The sequence below is a fragment of the Lampris incognitus genome, chromosome 11, assembly GCF_029633865.1.
Source record: "Lampris incognitus isolate fLamInc1 chromosome 11, fLamInc1.hap2, whole genome shotgun sequence".
Classification (NCBI taxonomy): Eukaryota; Metazoa; Chordata; class Actinopteri; order Lampriformes; family Lampridae; genus Lampris; species Lampris incognitus.
Window position 1 is genome coordinate 17980012 of NC_079221.1, and position 14875 is coordinate 17994886.

General features: G+C 41.8%; 1 protein-coding gene across 1 annotated transcript in view; it reads right to left on the minus strand.

Moving 5' to 3' along the window:
- Positions 1 to 14875, minus strand: part of LOC130120297 (inactive dipeptidyl peptidase 10-like) — a 279769-nt gene that overhangs the window by 3052 nt on the left and 261842 nt on the right. The window contains exons 12-22 of the mRNA XM_056288837.1: positions 14136 to 14174; positions 13130 to 13237; positions 12255 to 12346; positions 11186 to 11233; positions 9868 to 9989; positions 6591 to 6635; positions 3739 to 3837; positions 3503 to 3572; positions 2513 to 2707; positions 1621 to 1675; positions 681 to 780 (exon numbers count right to left, since the gene is read on the minus strand). Of these exons, the coding sequence (XP_056144812.1) occupies positions 681 to 780; positions 1621 to 1675; positions 2513 to 2707; positions 3503 to 3572; positions 3739 to 3837; positions 6591 to 6635; positions 9868 to 9989; positions 11186 to 11233; positions 12255 to 12346; positions 13130 to 13237; positions 14136 to 14174 (973 nt within the window). The remainder of the gene's footprint in view (positions 1 to 680; positions 781 to 1620; positions 1676 to 2512; positions 2708 to 3502; positions 3573 to 3738; positions 3838 to 6590; positions 6636 to 9867; positions 9990 to 11185; positions 11234 to 12254; positions 12347 to 13129; positions 13238 to 14135; positions 14175 to 14875) is intronic.

A 14875-nucleotide genomic window follows, 5' to 3' on the forward strand; every position in this document is an offset into this window, starting at 1 on the left:
GGATTGAACCGGCGATCCCTGTGTTGGTAGGCAACAGCATAGACCGCTATGCTACCCGGACGCCCCCGTTCCTTATTCTTAATAAACACTCCTGGGCCATCATCATATGCTTTTTCCAGCTTTGACAACTGGATTTACCCTGCATTCATCAGTTAGATCTGAATAAAATGGAATCACTTAAAGTAGACAGACAGCTGAACTGCTGAAAACTAAATCAGTTTCTGTTACGCTCTGTGTGTATCCGTAACTAGCCTTAAAATGAAATTTCATTGATTTCACATTGAATGTGCATATTTTGCTAATGGGAATGATGAACTGCAAACTGAATGCAAGCCAGATGCCATATCCAGATATATATTTAAACAAATGTTTCAATGCCTGACTTAAGAAAATAAGATCTTAATGGAAATGACAACATCTGGCCATTAAAAGAGCCGGTAGTGAACTCACCATAGATCAAAGGAGGTTGAATCAGTTCCTGTGGCTACAACGTTTATTGACATTTCATCACTCAACTAAGTGACGTCTACAGTCTCACTGAAGACGTCTCAAGTGCCTGAAGATGTCACTTAGATGAGTGATGAAACGTGTCTGTCAGTAAACATTGTATCCACAGGAACTGATCCAACTGTCTTTGATTTTCTTACCTGGATTATTGAGCATGCATCAACACCACTCACCATAGAGTTTCCAGTCCGTCACTGGTGACATTGCACATGCACATTTGAACAGGCTGTCTGTAGACTTGAGCATCATTAATGTTATGTATGCGCCATAACCCTGAAAAAAATAAGAAAAACATTTTTTATGCTACTTTAAATAAGCATATCACTTAGTCAATAGGGTGGTGAGAAGGAATGTAAAACCAAACAAGGCATGATGGAACAAGGCCTCTTAGCACTAAAATTGTTGAACCTATTGTTCGCGTCATGTAAACACATAAATGTAACGGCACACTCAACGTTAAACCCACTTGAATGGGAAGCTCACATTGTCAAATGGTCTGCATGGGTAGTGCAGGTTCAATGATCCCTGGGCCATTGAAATTTACTGAAACCTATTCGTTTGGTTTTTAAAGAAAATACATGGATGTCAGTGAGGAAATACGCATTTTCTGTCCCTGAAAGAAAATCCGCTTAATGGATGCACCTGCTTTTTCACTGCAACAGCTGGGCTATTAAATATGGGGGGGGGGGGGTCCAGCAACCAGGGTGAAGTTCACTGAAAATGTGTCAGGGGCCTCATATTCACATGTTCTCAATTAATGGAGAAAATTTATGTTAACGATATTGTTGTGTGCCAGACCATAGCTGCTGTTTCACATACTGTGCATATACTCTGCTGTTGGCAGTTTGTTGATTGAAGGGGATAAGTAAGCGGCTTGGATAATGGATGGATGGAAGAGAATAAGTAAAAGTGGAAATTATGCAGTAGATCACTGTGGTGTAACCTGCAATACAATATGAATCATCATAACTAAATAATAAAAATGAAAACAACTTCAACAGTATTGTTTCTCTCTAAAAAGCAGGAAATAACCAAGGGTCCCCCTATAAGGTCAAATGAGCATGACATAAGGGATTGACTTCCACTTTTGCACTGACAATTTTAGAAGCTCACCCTCCCAAATATGCCTATCCGCGTCCGGTCAATATATGGGAATTTCATCATGTATCTGGAAAGAAATAAAACAGAATAAAGTTCGGAACTCATTTCCCGCATAAAGGTCGAGAACAAACATGAAAGAGACATTTCTGGTTAACGGCATTCGTGACATCGGAACAAGAGGTAAACGGCACAATCATGAACGCCAGTTCGTTCCTCTTGTCAGCTGCCAACAGGGAGAAAATATGCAAACATAAAAATAAGCACGCACATCTCATGCTTGTGCTATCTCCGATTTTAGTATTCTGTTGTTTAATTCTCCCTCGAATCTGTCTGGATTTGAGTCTGTACTCCTTTTCAAATCAACACGACACACATGGAAGGTATTTTGCAATTACATGTAGTCTGACTTAAGTCTACCTGTATTTCAGTAGATTTAAGTTTTCATAAAATACCTCAAAAATCTGCACACAAGAAGGCCATTACCAGGATTTATTTGCAATTGTGACGTTTAGAGCAAGTAGCTGGTCCTCAGACTTACTGTACGGCAGAGATTTGCCGTGGCAATTCTCTGCTGTTACGTTCTGTTCTTGCTTGAAATGTCACCATGGCAAATGAAGTCATTCTAAGGAGAGCTTTCTTTTGTGTGGATCTTCTGTTGTATTTTGCATAGTCAGGTTTTTTTTTTAATCCAGCACCTATTTCTCTTTAGATTTGCGTGTCATTTTTTTATCATAGTTTTTAACCAAGTTATCATATGAAACATGTGTTTGCATTAAGGAGCATGTCTGTCTTGTATAGACATCCCCGGTGTGGGCTTCATGTTTAGTGTCAGCTGGAAGTTCATCATTCCAAAGCTGCTGCCCAAAGAAAAAGAAAAAAAAATAACAGAAATTCTGCAACGTACTCTACTGCTGCAATCTGGTCCTGAACCTCCACGGTCCCCAGACGCTGGTGGACCTCATGCAGAATCCTCTGGCCCTGAAAGCCGCTTCCCCGCCCATCAAGACGAGCCACAATGATGTTGTCTGAGCTGACCAGCACGGAATCCCAGTCGAGAACAAAGCGGTCGCTGACAGCCTGGCCGCCAGGGGAGCCGTCACTAGACAAAAAGAAACGCAGGATGCAGAAAGAGAGGCCCTTTGAATCTCAGTTCAGAAAACAGTGGAGCACAAACAGCTCGAGGCGAACAGTGGTGATCTTGTCCATGGATTTACTGTTACTCTGGTTCCCCTCTTACATGGATCATACTTGAATCTGCACTCATATTCATATTTTTACTTTTTAATACCAATCATATTCCGATTTTGAGGTCTAATGTTAGACTTAGTGCTTTAACTTTCTTAACACTTATTACATTTACCCTTAGTCTTATCTTGCTGTTTACGTGTATATGTTATGTGTAACTGAAAGCTGACATGAGTTGACTGAGAGCAACGTACCAAGTCAGATTTCTTGTATGCGATCATACTCGGCCAATAAAAACTGACTTGACTGGGCTTGAAAAGCGAAACGCTATAGGAGCAGTAACTGGATTTGGCATGTTTTATTAGTCACGCCTAGGGGCAAATAATCCTTTGTCTCATTTGGTTTGGGTGTAGGGTCAGTCGATTGGTGTAATGTGCTTGGCGGGGGTTGAGGTTCAGCATCTTGATCAAAAACATTTTGCTTATGCATGGACACAACAAGCCCTCATATTGGAGGTTAATCTCGTACCCAAGTGGGCTGTCCCGCTACTCCCGTTGCTCAGATCTTAATTTCAATTCAGTTTGATTTAGTTTTGGTTGGCTTAGTTTGAGCACAGGGATGAAACAAAAAAAAAAAGTGACAAAGAAACACTCATCAAGTACAACAGTCTGTCACCGTATCACACGTGTCTATCCCTAAAGATACATACACTATCAAAAGAAGGCCGTAGTGACGGGAATCAGAGAAATCCGGTGGGTAGGAGATCTTCAAAGGCAGCTCTGTGAAAAAGGAAAAGTGACAGTGAAAAAATATACATGTGTAGAGGGTTCTGCATCGAATAGGCATCCTCTACTTTGGTATATCGTTCTGTCTCCCTGCCGTCCTCATCTTAACCTATCTGTAAATATAATGTGATCCATAAAGATGGTGTAGATGCCTTCTCACCAAAGTGCTCCATCTGAACAGTCCTGAAGTCAGTCAGCTGGATCCTTTTGTACCTCAAGGCAGCCTTCAGCAAAGAGTTGTTTTCCAGGATGTAGTAATCTGTGGAGATGAGCGACAAAGAACCTTCTAGAGATGAAGAGATCTGAAAAGGGGTTTTCCGATAATAAGCACTGGGAATGTCATTGCGTATAAATGGCAGATAAGGAGTTTTTAAAATGTATTTGCAATGGAGCTACATGATGACATGAGAAGCAAACGTTTGATGGAAATGATTCGAGTCTCATCGAGTTGCGTCTGTGTTGGCAAAGTCTAGTTTAATGGTGGAGTGAAAAGGGGATCACAGTAGAACGTTTTTTAAAGTTAGACCACATATGACATTTTACTATTTCATAGTCAGCCTTGATGATATCAAAAATTGTACAGATCTGATGTGTCTCTTTTTCCTCTAACCTTCAAAAAGATTTGATCGTAAAGCTTACATTCAAATCCGGCATATAACTTGTACTGTACCAATTGCTGTCCTGTAAAAAAAAAATCAACTAAAAACCTATATTCATGTATAGGTATATTGTATTAGATTGTATTATGTTACTACGAGGGATAATAAAGACCTGCAAAAAGACAAGAAACTGGGATTTGGAGTTGTAATTGAAAAAGAAAAACATGTAGCTGCTTGCTAAGCCTACAGAGGCCCTGATAGGCAAGCACACATTTCTTTTTTTTGTAGTGAAAAAAAAAATGTTTGCCTCTTATGGCTTCCACATAAGCCTGATGATTTTTCATTAGTTATTATTTAGATCATAGTATTTTGCAATTGGCAGTTCTCCTGCAGCCAACATACTGAACGTGGACAAAATAATAAAAAAGGACTTCATTTCACCAAAGCGTTTCACCCACAGCAGTCTGCTGACATCTGCCTCAGAAAAGGGATCCCCGATGTTTTCTCCACACGTGGTAAAAAATGAGCCCCTGATTTTGCCCATTTCGCCACTCAGGCCATCTGAGAAGCAACTAAATTAAATGGAATTCATCCAGCATTTCTAATGGAAAACCCAAAATCAATAGCTGTCTCATTATGAAACTGCCATTGGCCTTGAGTTCCCAGCTGTGGATGGCAGGTCTATCCAAATAACCCTCGGCAAATTACTTGCTTTTCTGCACCACAGCTGTTAAGTTCTTCGGACAAACCACTGACAGACCCACAGGCATAGACTGCAAGGTAGATTGTGTGTGTGTGTGTGGGGGGGTGAGTGTAAGGGAGAAAAAGGAAAATAAAAGGTTGAAAGGCTCTCCGCAGCCAACCATTTAGACAATCTTGGAACCCAGTGGCCGTCATCTAACTTCTGGTGTAGCTGCTGGCTTCCGTTTCCTATGAAGACTTCCTCTTCTGTGCGCCCGTCATCGTTTACGGTCCGATTAGCAACTTCAGATGGGAGAACAGAGTTGAGAGACGACGTCTACAATCTAGGAACCCACTGGCTATTGTCTGACGATGATTACACAATACACAGACATCAATACTTGTTTGTTTATTTATTTATTTTACCCCTTTTTCTCCCCAATTGTATCTGGCCAATCACCCCGTTCTCTGAGCCGTCCCGGTTGTTGCTCCACCCCCTCTGTCGATCCGGGGAGGGCTGCAGACTACCACTTGCTTCCTCCTATACATGTGGGGTTACCAGCCGCTTCTTTTCACCCCCCCTTCCCTTTTCTCCCCAATTGTACTTGGCCAATTACCCTACTCTTCACATCCAGCTTCCCACCCCAGACACGGCCAATTGTGTATGTAGAGACGCCCGACCAAGCCGGAGGTAACACGGGGATTCAAACCACCAGCCCCCGTGTTGATAGGCAACGGAATAGACCGCTACGCTACCCGGGCGCCACCGCTTCTTTTCACCTGACAGTGAGGAGTTTCACCAGGGGGATGTAGCGCGTGGGAGGATCACGCTATTCCCCCCAGTTCCCCCTCCCCCCTTAACAGTCACCCCAACCGACCAGAGGAGGCACTAGTGCAGCAACCAGGACACATACCCACATCCGGCTTCCCACCCGCAGACATGGCCAACTGTGTCTGTAGGAATGCGCAACCAAGCCAGAGGTAACATGGGGATTTGAACCGGCGATCCCCATGTTAGTAGGCAATGGAATAGACCGCTAAGACATCGATACTTTCTGTAGGTGTTTTAGGTCCAGGCGACATTTCAGCAAATGCGTTCCGCCTCTTTTGCTCCCTGCATGGACTGCTTACCTGCATGCACATGCAACCAAAGCATGTTCCTGTGGAAATCGCCGCCAACTCAAATGTGACTGGTCAATGCTACACACTCAGACTACAACGAACCACAGCAGAAAAAGGAAATGGAAATCAGAACGCTTCCGATACCAAAATCTGCCTATTTGTGTGTAGAGATGACTATTTTAGAGCCTCTGGCAGTGAGCGCCAGAGGGGAAAGGTCCGACCTTCAGGCAATCTGTCCCATCCCAAGTCAAATACACAACACTGGGCTTTCTTTCAAAAGTTGTTGGCTCAGACGGGATGCCAGTGTCTCAAGACAAGACGTTAACTACTTTAATGACCTACTTTATCGATCCCCGAAGGGTAATTCCATTTTCACTTGTCCCCTTAAGGTGAGGTCAGGGTGCAGCTCCAACCACAGATTGACACCTCTGGAGCTTGCGGTGCTCAAGATTGTTGCAGCAGGTCAAATGATTTGTAACATGGGGAACGGGAACCAGCGGTCCACCAGTTGAGGGATAATCTTTCTAACAATTAGACAATCTATCACAGGATGCTGGAGATGCTTATGATGCTACCCATCAGGTTGAGGAAGATTAAATCCGGTTCTTACTGGCATTATTGAGGCTGTGCAAGATCACAGTAGGGGCTTCGGGACCTAAAACACACAAACACAAACAAACAAAGAATGTTTAGAGAACTAAGCTTTATTTTTTTTGGCTGCATCACATACTCTCCTGTAAATCCCCGAAATGACAAAAGACTTTTGTGTGCAGTGCATGACTACCCAAGAATAAAATCACACAAAAAAACAAGAGTATTTCAGTGAGGAGAGGCTTTACATGGCACTGACTGTATCCTGTATTTATGTAAGACAGGGTGCAAAGTAGCACCTCTAAAGTGATGCATAAAAATCCCATCAATAGATATGGACGTGCCATTTAGTTCACCATCACTGTTGTGCTTGTCAGCTTTTCTACTTTGCCTATATTAGCGGAGGGTTAAAGGTCATTTACACTGTCCGTGTAATAGTTAGGGGCTGTCAACTTAAGTCAATTCTATTCAGCAGTGGCTGTTAAATACTCAGTGAGAGGTTAATAGGATAGCAGGTCTGCTCAACAGCTCATCTTTTCATGAGTCACTCCACGAGCACCTACACCTATCTTCCCCCCTTTTGAGCCATATTGCCTCCTTCACATCCTCCCCACTTCCGGCTTTAATTTCCTCTCATCAATAGCATATGCTCCCTCCCACCCCTCTTAGCTCTTCAGAGTTCTTTTCATGTGTTTCTTCCACCGAGCTGATCTTATGTTTCAACAGCCTAGAGTATTAAAAGAACAAACTCGAAATGTGAAGACCAAATCCCAAACAACAAAACAAAACCCTCAAATTGAGATCGACGGCTTCGTGTGCTGCGAATATAAAAGCCATTAAGACTCTGCTGATCAGCAAAAGCTGGTTTCCTTTTGCCTACTCGAGCCATTTTTTATGACGTTTTACCCGGCCGTTTTTTTTCTTTTCTTCTTCTGCTTTTAATCATTTAACAGAGCTGCTATGTTTTATCATTAAACACCCAATAATTTACAGCTACGAAGTGAATTGTTCAACATGAATGACACAACACCGGTAAGAAGGGCCTTTTTCGGGGTGCTCGTGTCACCAATCTCTGCCATTTTGTGAATATACCTGCTGGGAAGGTTGTGCAGTCAGATGCGTTCAGTTTGGGGAATTAAGGGTTTCATTACACTTGATGAGAAGTGTTGTTGTGACAAGCTCATCAGGTTGCGCTGAACCCGGCCCTCCGAAGATAATGCGCTTTCTAGATTGTTTTTATTGCCTGTGAGCAAGGGGGGCAGTGTTGTCGTCCAATAAATCACTATTTCAAAATCCAAGAGCATCTGAGCATGAAGTGCTCTCATCTGTTGAAAATAGATTAAAAACTATAAACAATATCAAGGGCTGCCCTCCATTCAGCAAGCTGCTGCTCATTGCACAATAAACCCCACCTTGAGCAATTATACACAATAGAGCGGCTAATTGTTTTAATTTTATGTTTGTCACTTTGCAGTTGATGAGAGATGAATTTAAACTGAATACTTGGAGGATGACAGATTACCACAGGCAAACCCCTGACATCTGCCAAATGCTTGTACCTGGTGGGGAAGATGAATCAGAATGGGTGATTTAACTGGAACCATAACAGTCAATATTAACCAGACTGAAACCGAGACAGCCATCCATACACAATGAATGGCATATTCATATGTAGTGATTATTTAAGCCACAAGATAATGAAAAGTAAACAAGTTGCCTGTGCAGCAGTGACTGAGCGTGTGGGATGGCTTCAACTGCACGGGATTTAGACTTTTCCCCGTAAAAAAAACAAAAAAAAAACTGGTGTCATTGGTGTAGAGCATATTGATGTGCTTGATAACTTCATGAATCTTGCATGTCACCTTCTGATGACTGATATTTGTTGATGATGCTTTTAATTGGCTTTTTAAATCATGCAGAGTGACATTGACATGTCATCCTTTGCAGATGCGATCTCTGGCTCTGCAGTCAAAATCTGAAGTTGTGAAACATCTGCAAGATTAGAGATGTGGCGGTGTGGCTGGTATTCACAATATTAGACTTTTATTCTCTTGCACTGTAATGAATAAACGCAACAACAACAACACAAACACTTAACTAGTGGGTATATTCTGATTTCAGTTAGTCTTGTCATAATTGTTATGCCCTGCCATTATCAGGCTAATCTGACTCCTCTGTGGTTGCTGTTGTTGCATCAAGCTGTCAGCAGCTGCCTTGGCTGCCCCCAACCCAAAGGTGGCGCATAGGACTTTTGTTCTCCTTTTTCCAGCTAAAAAAAGATCACTACAGCTTGGTCAGACTTTATCTACCCTCATACCTCCTACTGCCCTTGCCCGCTGAGGTGCTCAGTCAAAGCGTATTGGAGGAGCAGTTGTACAGGCAGGGACTGAAGGTGGGCTTCCATTAACCTGCTTAATGCGCAATTTAAAATTGCGAACTAAAAAATGAGTGATGGAAACGTGAATTTCGAAAAAACTCTCAAATATTGCAAAAAAAAGTTCATATGCTCACGAGTCGGTTTTTCAGATTATTTGACATGGCAATATTTTGCAAAATTGACATGGAAACACATTTTTCGCATTTAAGTCAAGGTAGCCAGTTTATAAAGCCTGATGGTTATGCGCATCTCGGTTGGAACCGGTCTCCCTCGGACATGTTACACAGGTGCCATGAGGGGTCCTATTGTGTTGCATACTGAAGTTTCGGATCCACGGGGCGTCTGTAAAATCATTACAGAAGATGAACACCCATAACTCCCTGGTACGTGGCCGCTGCCAGGTATCAGGGTTTGCCTTTCTGTCATTGCATGCATCACATGCCCTCGTCGCCTTCGATTAAACACTGCCACGGCTATTGCAGTGCATGCAATCGAATTCACCACACCACCAACACTTATCAGGTCTTGGAGAGCCGTCGCCTTATGGCGAGAGGAGAAAACCCAGCTTTAATCGCATAACACCACTCAATGGAACCACAAGACCATTTGCAATTGTGTTTTGTCAACTTGTTTAAAAAAAAAATCGCTTCTACTATTCTGCACAAAACTGCAATGGAAACCTGCCTTGATAGTCAACACAACCAAAATCATACTGGCACATGCCCACAATTTCAGGTGATGCATTTCCAAAGAGCCCATTTGTAACAATACTGTTTCCCATGATAACTCATGATTAATTATTTGACAATTAGTTTTGGCACCCTTGAGGTGGATATTCTTAGCTCAGGCAAAAAAATGGGGGAGAAAGCTTTGAAAGCTATGCTAACAAGTGATTGTGTTAATCAGTCATCTGTCTTACCTTTACAATGAAGGAGGAGGTGCTGATTTGTGGGGCTGATGTCAGCATCCAGATAAAGACAGTGGGCTTTGTTTAGCTCACACGTTAAGCAGCGTCGTGGGAACAGACCCACAGTCTTAACGCTGGGAAAGGATGGAAAGAGAAAGTCAAAATATCAACGAATATTACCAGAAAGGCAAAACCCGTCATGGCTGCTCAATGACCTTTGCTAAGCCTGTATTATCAGTCATTAGTGACATGACTGTTGGCAGGGCCTTTCCCTGTCGGGCCCCGTTCTTGTGGAATAACCTGCCTGCTGCCATCACACAATCAGAGTCTGTTGACTCCTTTAAATCCAAACTTAAAACTCATCTTTTTGCCTTAACCTACGATTAGTTGCCTTTAAGTTGAGTGCTTCACGACCTGTATGACATGCCGGGTCGGTTTCTGTCTCAGTGAATTTACCAACCACTCTCTGCCGACGAGATTATAACATATAGCTTACTGACTATTGCAAACTCCTCTCTTCTCTCACATGTCTTTTCTCTCTCTCTCTGAATGATGTCTTCTCCTTTCTCTTCTTCTGTGTGTGAATGGTGTGATGCGAGTCCTCCTTGTGTGCATGTGCAGTCTGTCCTCCTCCCAGGTCTCCATGGTGATGGTGGTTGCCACCTGGACACTGCTTGGCATCCCCCTCATCACATTTTCTTTTTATATATCTTATAAATCCATATAACTTTGCCATCCTTTTTCAGTGTTATATCCTTCTCTCACTCAGATGTGTGACTAATTTTTTTTTTTACATGGTGATGCTGGTTGCGTGGCTCAGATCCTGGGCTGTTCCCGTGTTGTCTGGATGCCGCTTGGTATCCTCCTCATCATATTCTTCATATATTTTATAATCCCATTATAATTCCCGCCACCCTCTTTCAATTGTTGTATTCTGTAAATTGTAACACAACATCTATTGCACGTTGAGAGAGATAGAGAGATCCCTCCTCTGTTGCTCTTCCTGAGGTTTCTTCCTATTTTTACTCCCTGTTAAAAGTTTTTTTTAGGGTGTTGTTCCTTATCCGATGCAAGGGTCTAAGGACAGGGTGCTGTGTTGCTGTAAAGCCCTTTTAGGCAAATTTGTAATTTGTGATATTGGGCTGTACAAAAAAAAAACAACTCATGGCATTCAGAATAAGAGTGCATGTGGCGAGATAAAAACAAATCACACCACATTTCTTTCTAATAAGAACATCATTTGCCCCAAAGTTTTGGCACACGCTAGATGGCTCTCGAGGTGTAGTCAAAAACAAGTATGGTGCAGTAAATGTAGTGCAAAATAAATTACCTGAAAAGTTGTCGTCTTCGTGGCGATCCTTCTGTACTGAGGAAATAACTGGCAAGAGGAAATCATGGCAGTGATTGTTACCAGAGCAAATCAGACCTGCAGCTTATATAGAGTAGTTTTATCTGTTTGAGATGCATAAGCTGTGAATCACATTTGATCAGGGCCAAATAAGTTGTGCGCCTCTATATATGAAAATGGTGTGCACATGTCCTTGTGTATAAAAATCTAAAAATGAAAAGTTGAAATTCCCGTCTTAGTCTCAATACTGGAAAAAACATGCAGCAGAAAATCAACATCCTCCTTGCAGTAAATGACAGCAACCGGATTTTATTACCATTTCTGTTTCTTGTAGATGTCCACATCATATTGTAATGCTTAGCATTGTACTGTCAACCGACAATGGAAATAGCAAAATGCACGACAGTGGATACTGCTAGGATCATATCACAATAAATAATACAATAAAACATATATTTCTGTAAACTAGTGAAATAAAAATGTGTGGCTGTGTTGAGAATCAATAAGTGTTTTCTCTGCTAACATATTATTTCCTGGATACAACGGCTTTTTTTTGTTTCTCCCTCTTGTGCTTCTACAACATCCATCCATCCATTATCCAAGCCGCTTATCCTGCTCAACGTTGCAGGGATGCTGGAGCCTATCCCAGCAGGCATTGGGCAGCAGGCGGGGAGACACCCCGGACAGGTCGCCAGTCCATCACAGGGCCCACACACACACACACACACACAAACACATACACTTAGGGACAATTTAGTACGGCCAATTCACCTGACCTACATGTCTTTGGACTGTTGGAGGAAACCGGAGCACCCAGAGAAAACCCACAAAGACACAGGGAGAACATGCAAACTCCACACAGAGGACAACCTGGGACGACCCCCAAGGTTGGACTACCCCGGGGCTCAAACCCAGGACCTTCTTGCTGTGAGGTGACTGTGCTAACTACTGTGCCACCATGCCGCTCTCTACAACATCATGAATGTTAAAACGGTGAATCTACTCAAGGGCCACTTCAACTCATTACAAGCATGCTAGCAGCAGGACTCACAGGTTGTCATTGCCTTCATCATAGGCGATGATCTTGGTCACCTCCCAGTTCCCTGATGTCAAATGGCGGACCTCATTTTGATCTGCTCTGAACTGCAAGACATGGGGAAGGTCAGTAGCAGGAGACGTATTGGGGAACTTTTATGACAGTACTGTTTTCAAACATCTGCTCATCTCTCAAAGGGGAACAAGCTGTTCTTCAACCCAAACCATAGGTCTGGTCAATGAAAATCATCCTGAGCTTCATCTTCAACTTTCATGCAATCTTTTTCAAAAGTGAGTGGCCAGAGTTTTAAAATCTATTCCTCAGAAAATGTGGCGTGTATATGATTCACTCATCTCCAAAGTCTGAGAACTTGCACAGCATACACATGGCATACAAATTACACTATTAATCTCTGAGGTTTAGGCCTTTACTCCTTTTGCTGACTTCATTGATCATAATTATAACATTTATTTAACCAGGAGGTCCCTTGAGATTAGAATTTTCTTTTCCAGGGGAGACCTGTAGAAAGGTCCTGGGCATGCTAGATAATGCCACTCTGATTGGATGTTATGCTTGCATTGGTGTTTGATGAAGTAAATCAAGTATGACTAGTTTAATAGGTCTTCCTTAACACAGTTCACGGTGGTTTCAGAAGCAGTGAGACAGAGAAGTGCCACTGTGAGCATTTTCCTCTCTCTATTTCAAAATGTAGATTGCGCTTTATTTGGAACGGACACCTTTTGGCTGTGGGAAAACACAACTTCTTTGCTGCAACTGTTGAGATTAAAATGGCATCTTTTGAGCATTGAGACTTTGGCACATTGATAAGTTGTGAATTTATGGTATCCTTTGCACAAAACTGCCCATACACAAGGTGATAGGATCTTTACCTGTGTGGTGAACATGGCGATGTGATGAAATTCTCCACGACCCCCTTGCTTGACTGGGACTGTCAGGAAGAATCTGCTTCCATCTCTGGAGAACACTGGTTCTTGATTCTGCAGGAATAACAAGCCATCACTGGCATCCTCTCCAAGTCTTGGACTTTTTTTTCTTTCTTATTCTTTGGTGGACCTAAATCAAATTATTGCTAAAAACAGTCTGAGACACTTAGAGCTGAAGGTGCCTGTGTCTCATTTAAGATGGGGAACTAGTGCATTGTAAAGAGATTTATGACAGTAGTGAGTATATTAACAAAATGAATAGGGCTGCCAGGTGAATTACCCCAAAAATGGTCTGGATAGTCGGATCACATCATTCTACGGACTAAGGAAATGTGCTTGGTAAAGCAAAGGGATTAAGGTGTATTGTTTTTTTACTTGATCAAATGTCCACTTCATTTCTGTGATTCTAACAGTGACATAGTCCAGCCTGCTGCATCGCCGGCATGCGTTCGACACAGTTAGGGGACAGGGATATTGGAGATGAGCTAGGTACCATGGCTCCCTCACAATACAGCCCAAGTCAAATGACACATGGCAGACATTTAAACATCTGCAGTCACTACAATTACGCTTACTGAGGACAGTACAGTGGGTACTGAAGATAATATTGTCTTTAAAAAAAGTCTAAAAAAAGAAGATTTGATTCTGAAAGGTATTTTTGTAACCTTTATTTTTCTTAAGACAAGTAAAATGGCGGCAAAGTTAGATGGTTTTTCTTTCCAAAAGCACTTTCACTCATTTAAGTGATTTTAGTAAAACAAGGTGGCAATGTTTTGGACAAAGGCAGCTCACCATTTGGTTCATGTTAAGCAATATTTTCTTAGTCATAACCCCTTTTGTTTTGTTTTGGTTTTTTTTTCAGAAATTCACATTTCATACAATGTCATTGAAAGAAAATATTCAAAATCAACATTTTTTACAGCGCAGACCGTCAAACGTAAAGGCACGTTACCTGCTTGGACAGCCAGAGCTCGGAGCTTTCCTCGTGTCTCTGAAACAGAAAGGGAAAGTGCCACTAAATGATGACAAGCCCCCAGTCTGAAGCCTTTATTACAAAAATTACCAGCATCAAATCACACACCACCCGTCTCACTAATAGTTTCTTTCCACACCCACATATGCACCTTACATTTTTGTGTTATCGTGTATTTTTCTATGTTGTGTATATAATGTATGAATTAATGTGTACATAGTGTATGTGAGTCTGTAGTGTTAGTGTTTAGTTTTTGTTTTTGTTTTGTTTTTTTGTGGATGTGTCCATGTGTCCTTTGTGTTAAGGCAGAGAGAGCCAGAGCACAACACGTGTGTTTTCCAATACATACGACGATAAAGTTGAACTTGAACATTTATAAAAGCTAATTATAAAAGTTAATCAAACTGTTAAATTCATCTAACTAGGATTTATTTATTTCTTGAATGATTTGTTAAAATGTCAGATGTGCCACTCAGTCATTTAAAGATAGATGTGTTATCGTATCAATGTGAGGATGAGGTCATATGGTAATAATGTTCCCATTTGGTAGGCAAAACTCTCAAATGGTTGATAACTTAATTATTTTCTTTCAATTCACTGTATTCTTCAGTTAGAAGAATACAGAATGTTTCGCTCTGAGTGGAAAAGTGTCAACTAATGACGGCACTCTACAACATATGAATCGTCGTCTCAGTATGGCATTTTGTGGCATATGTATA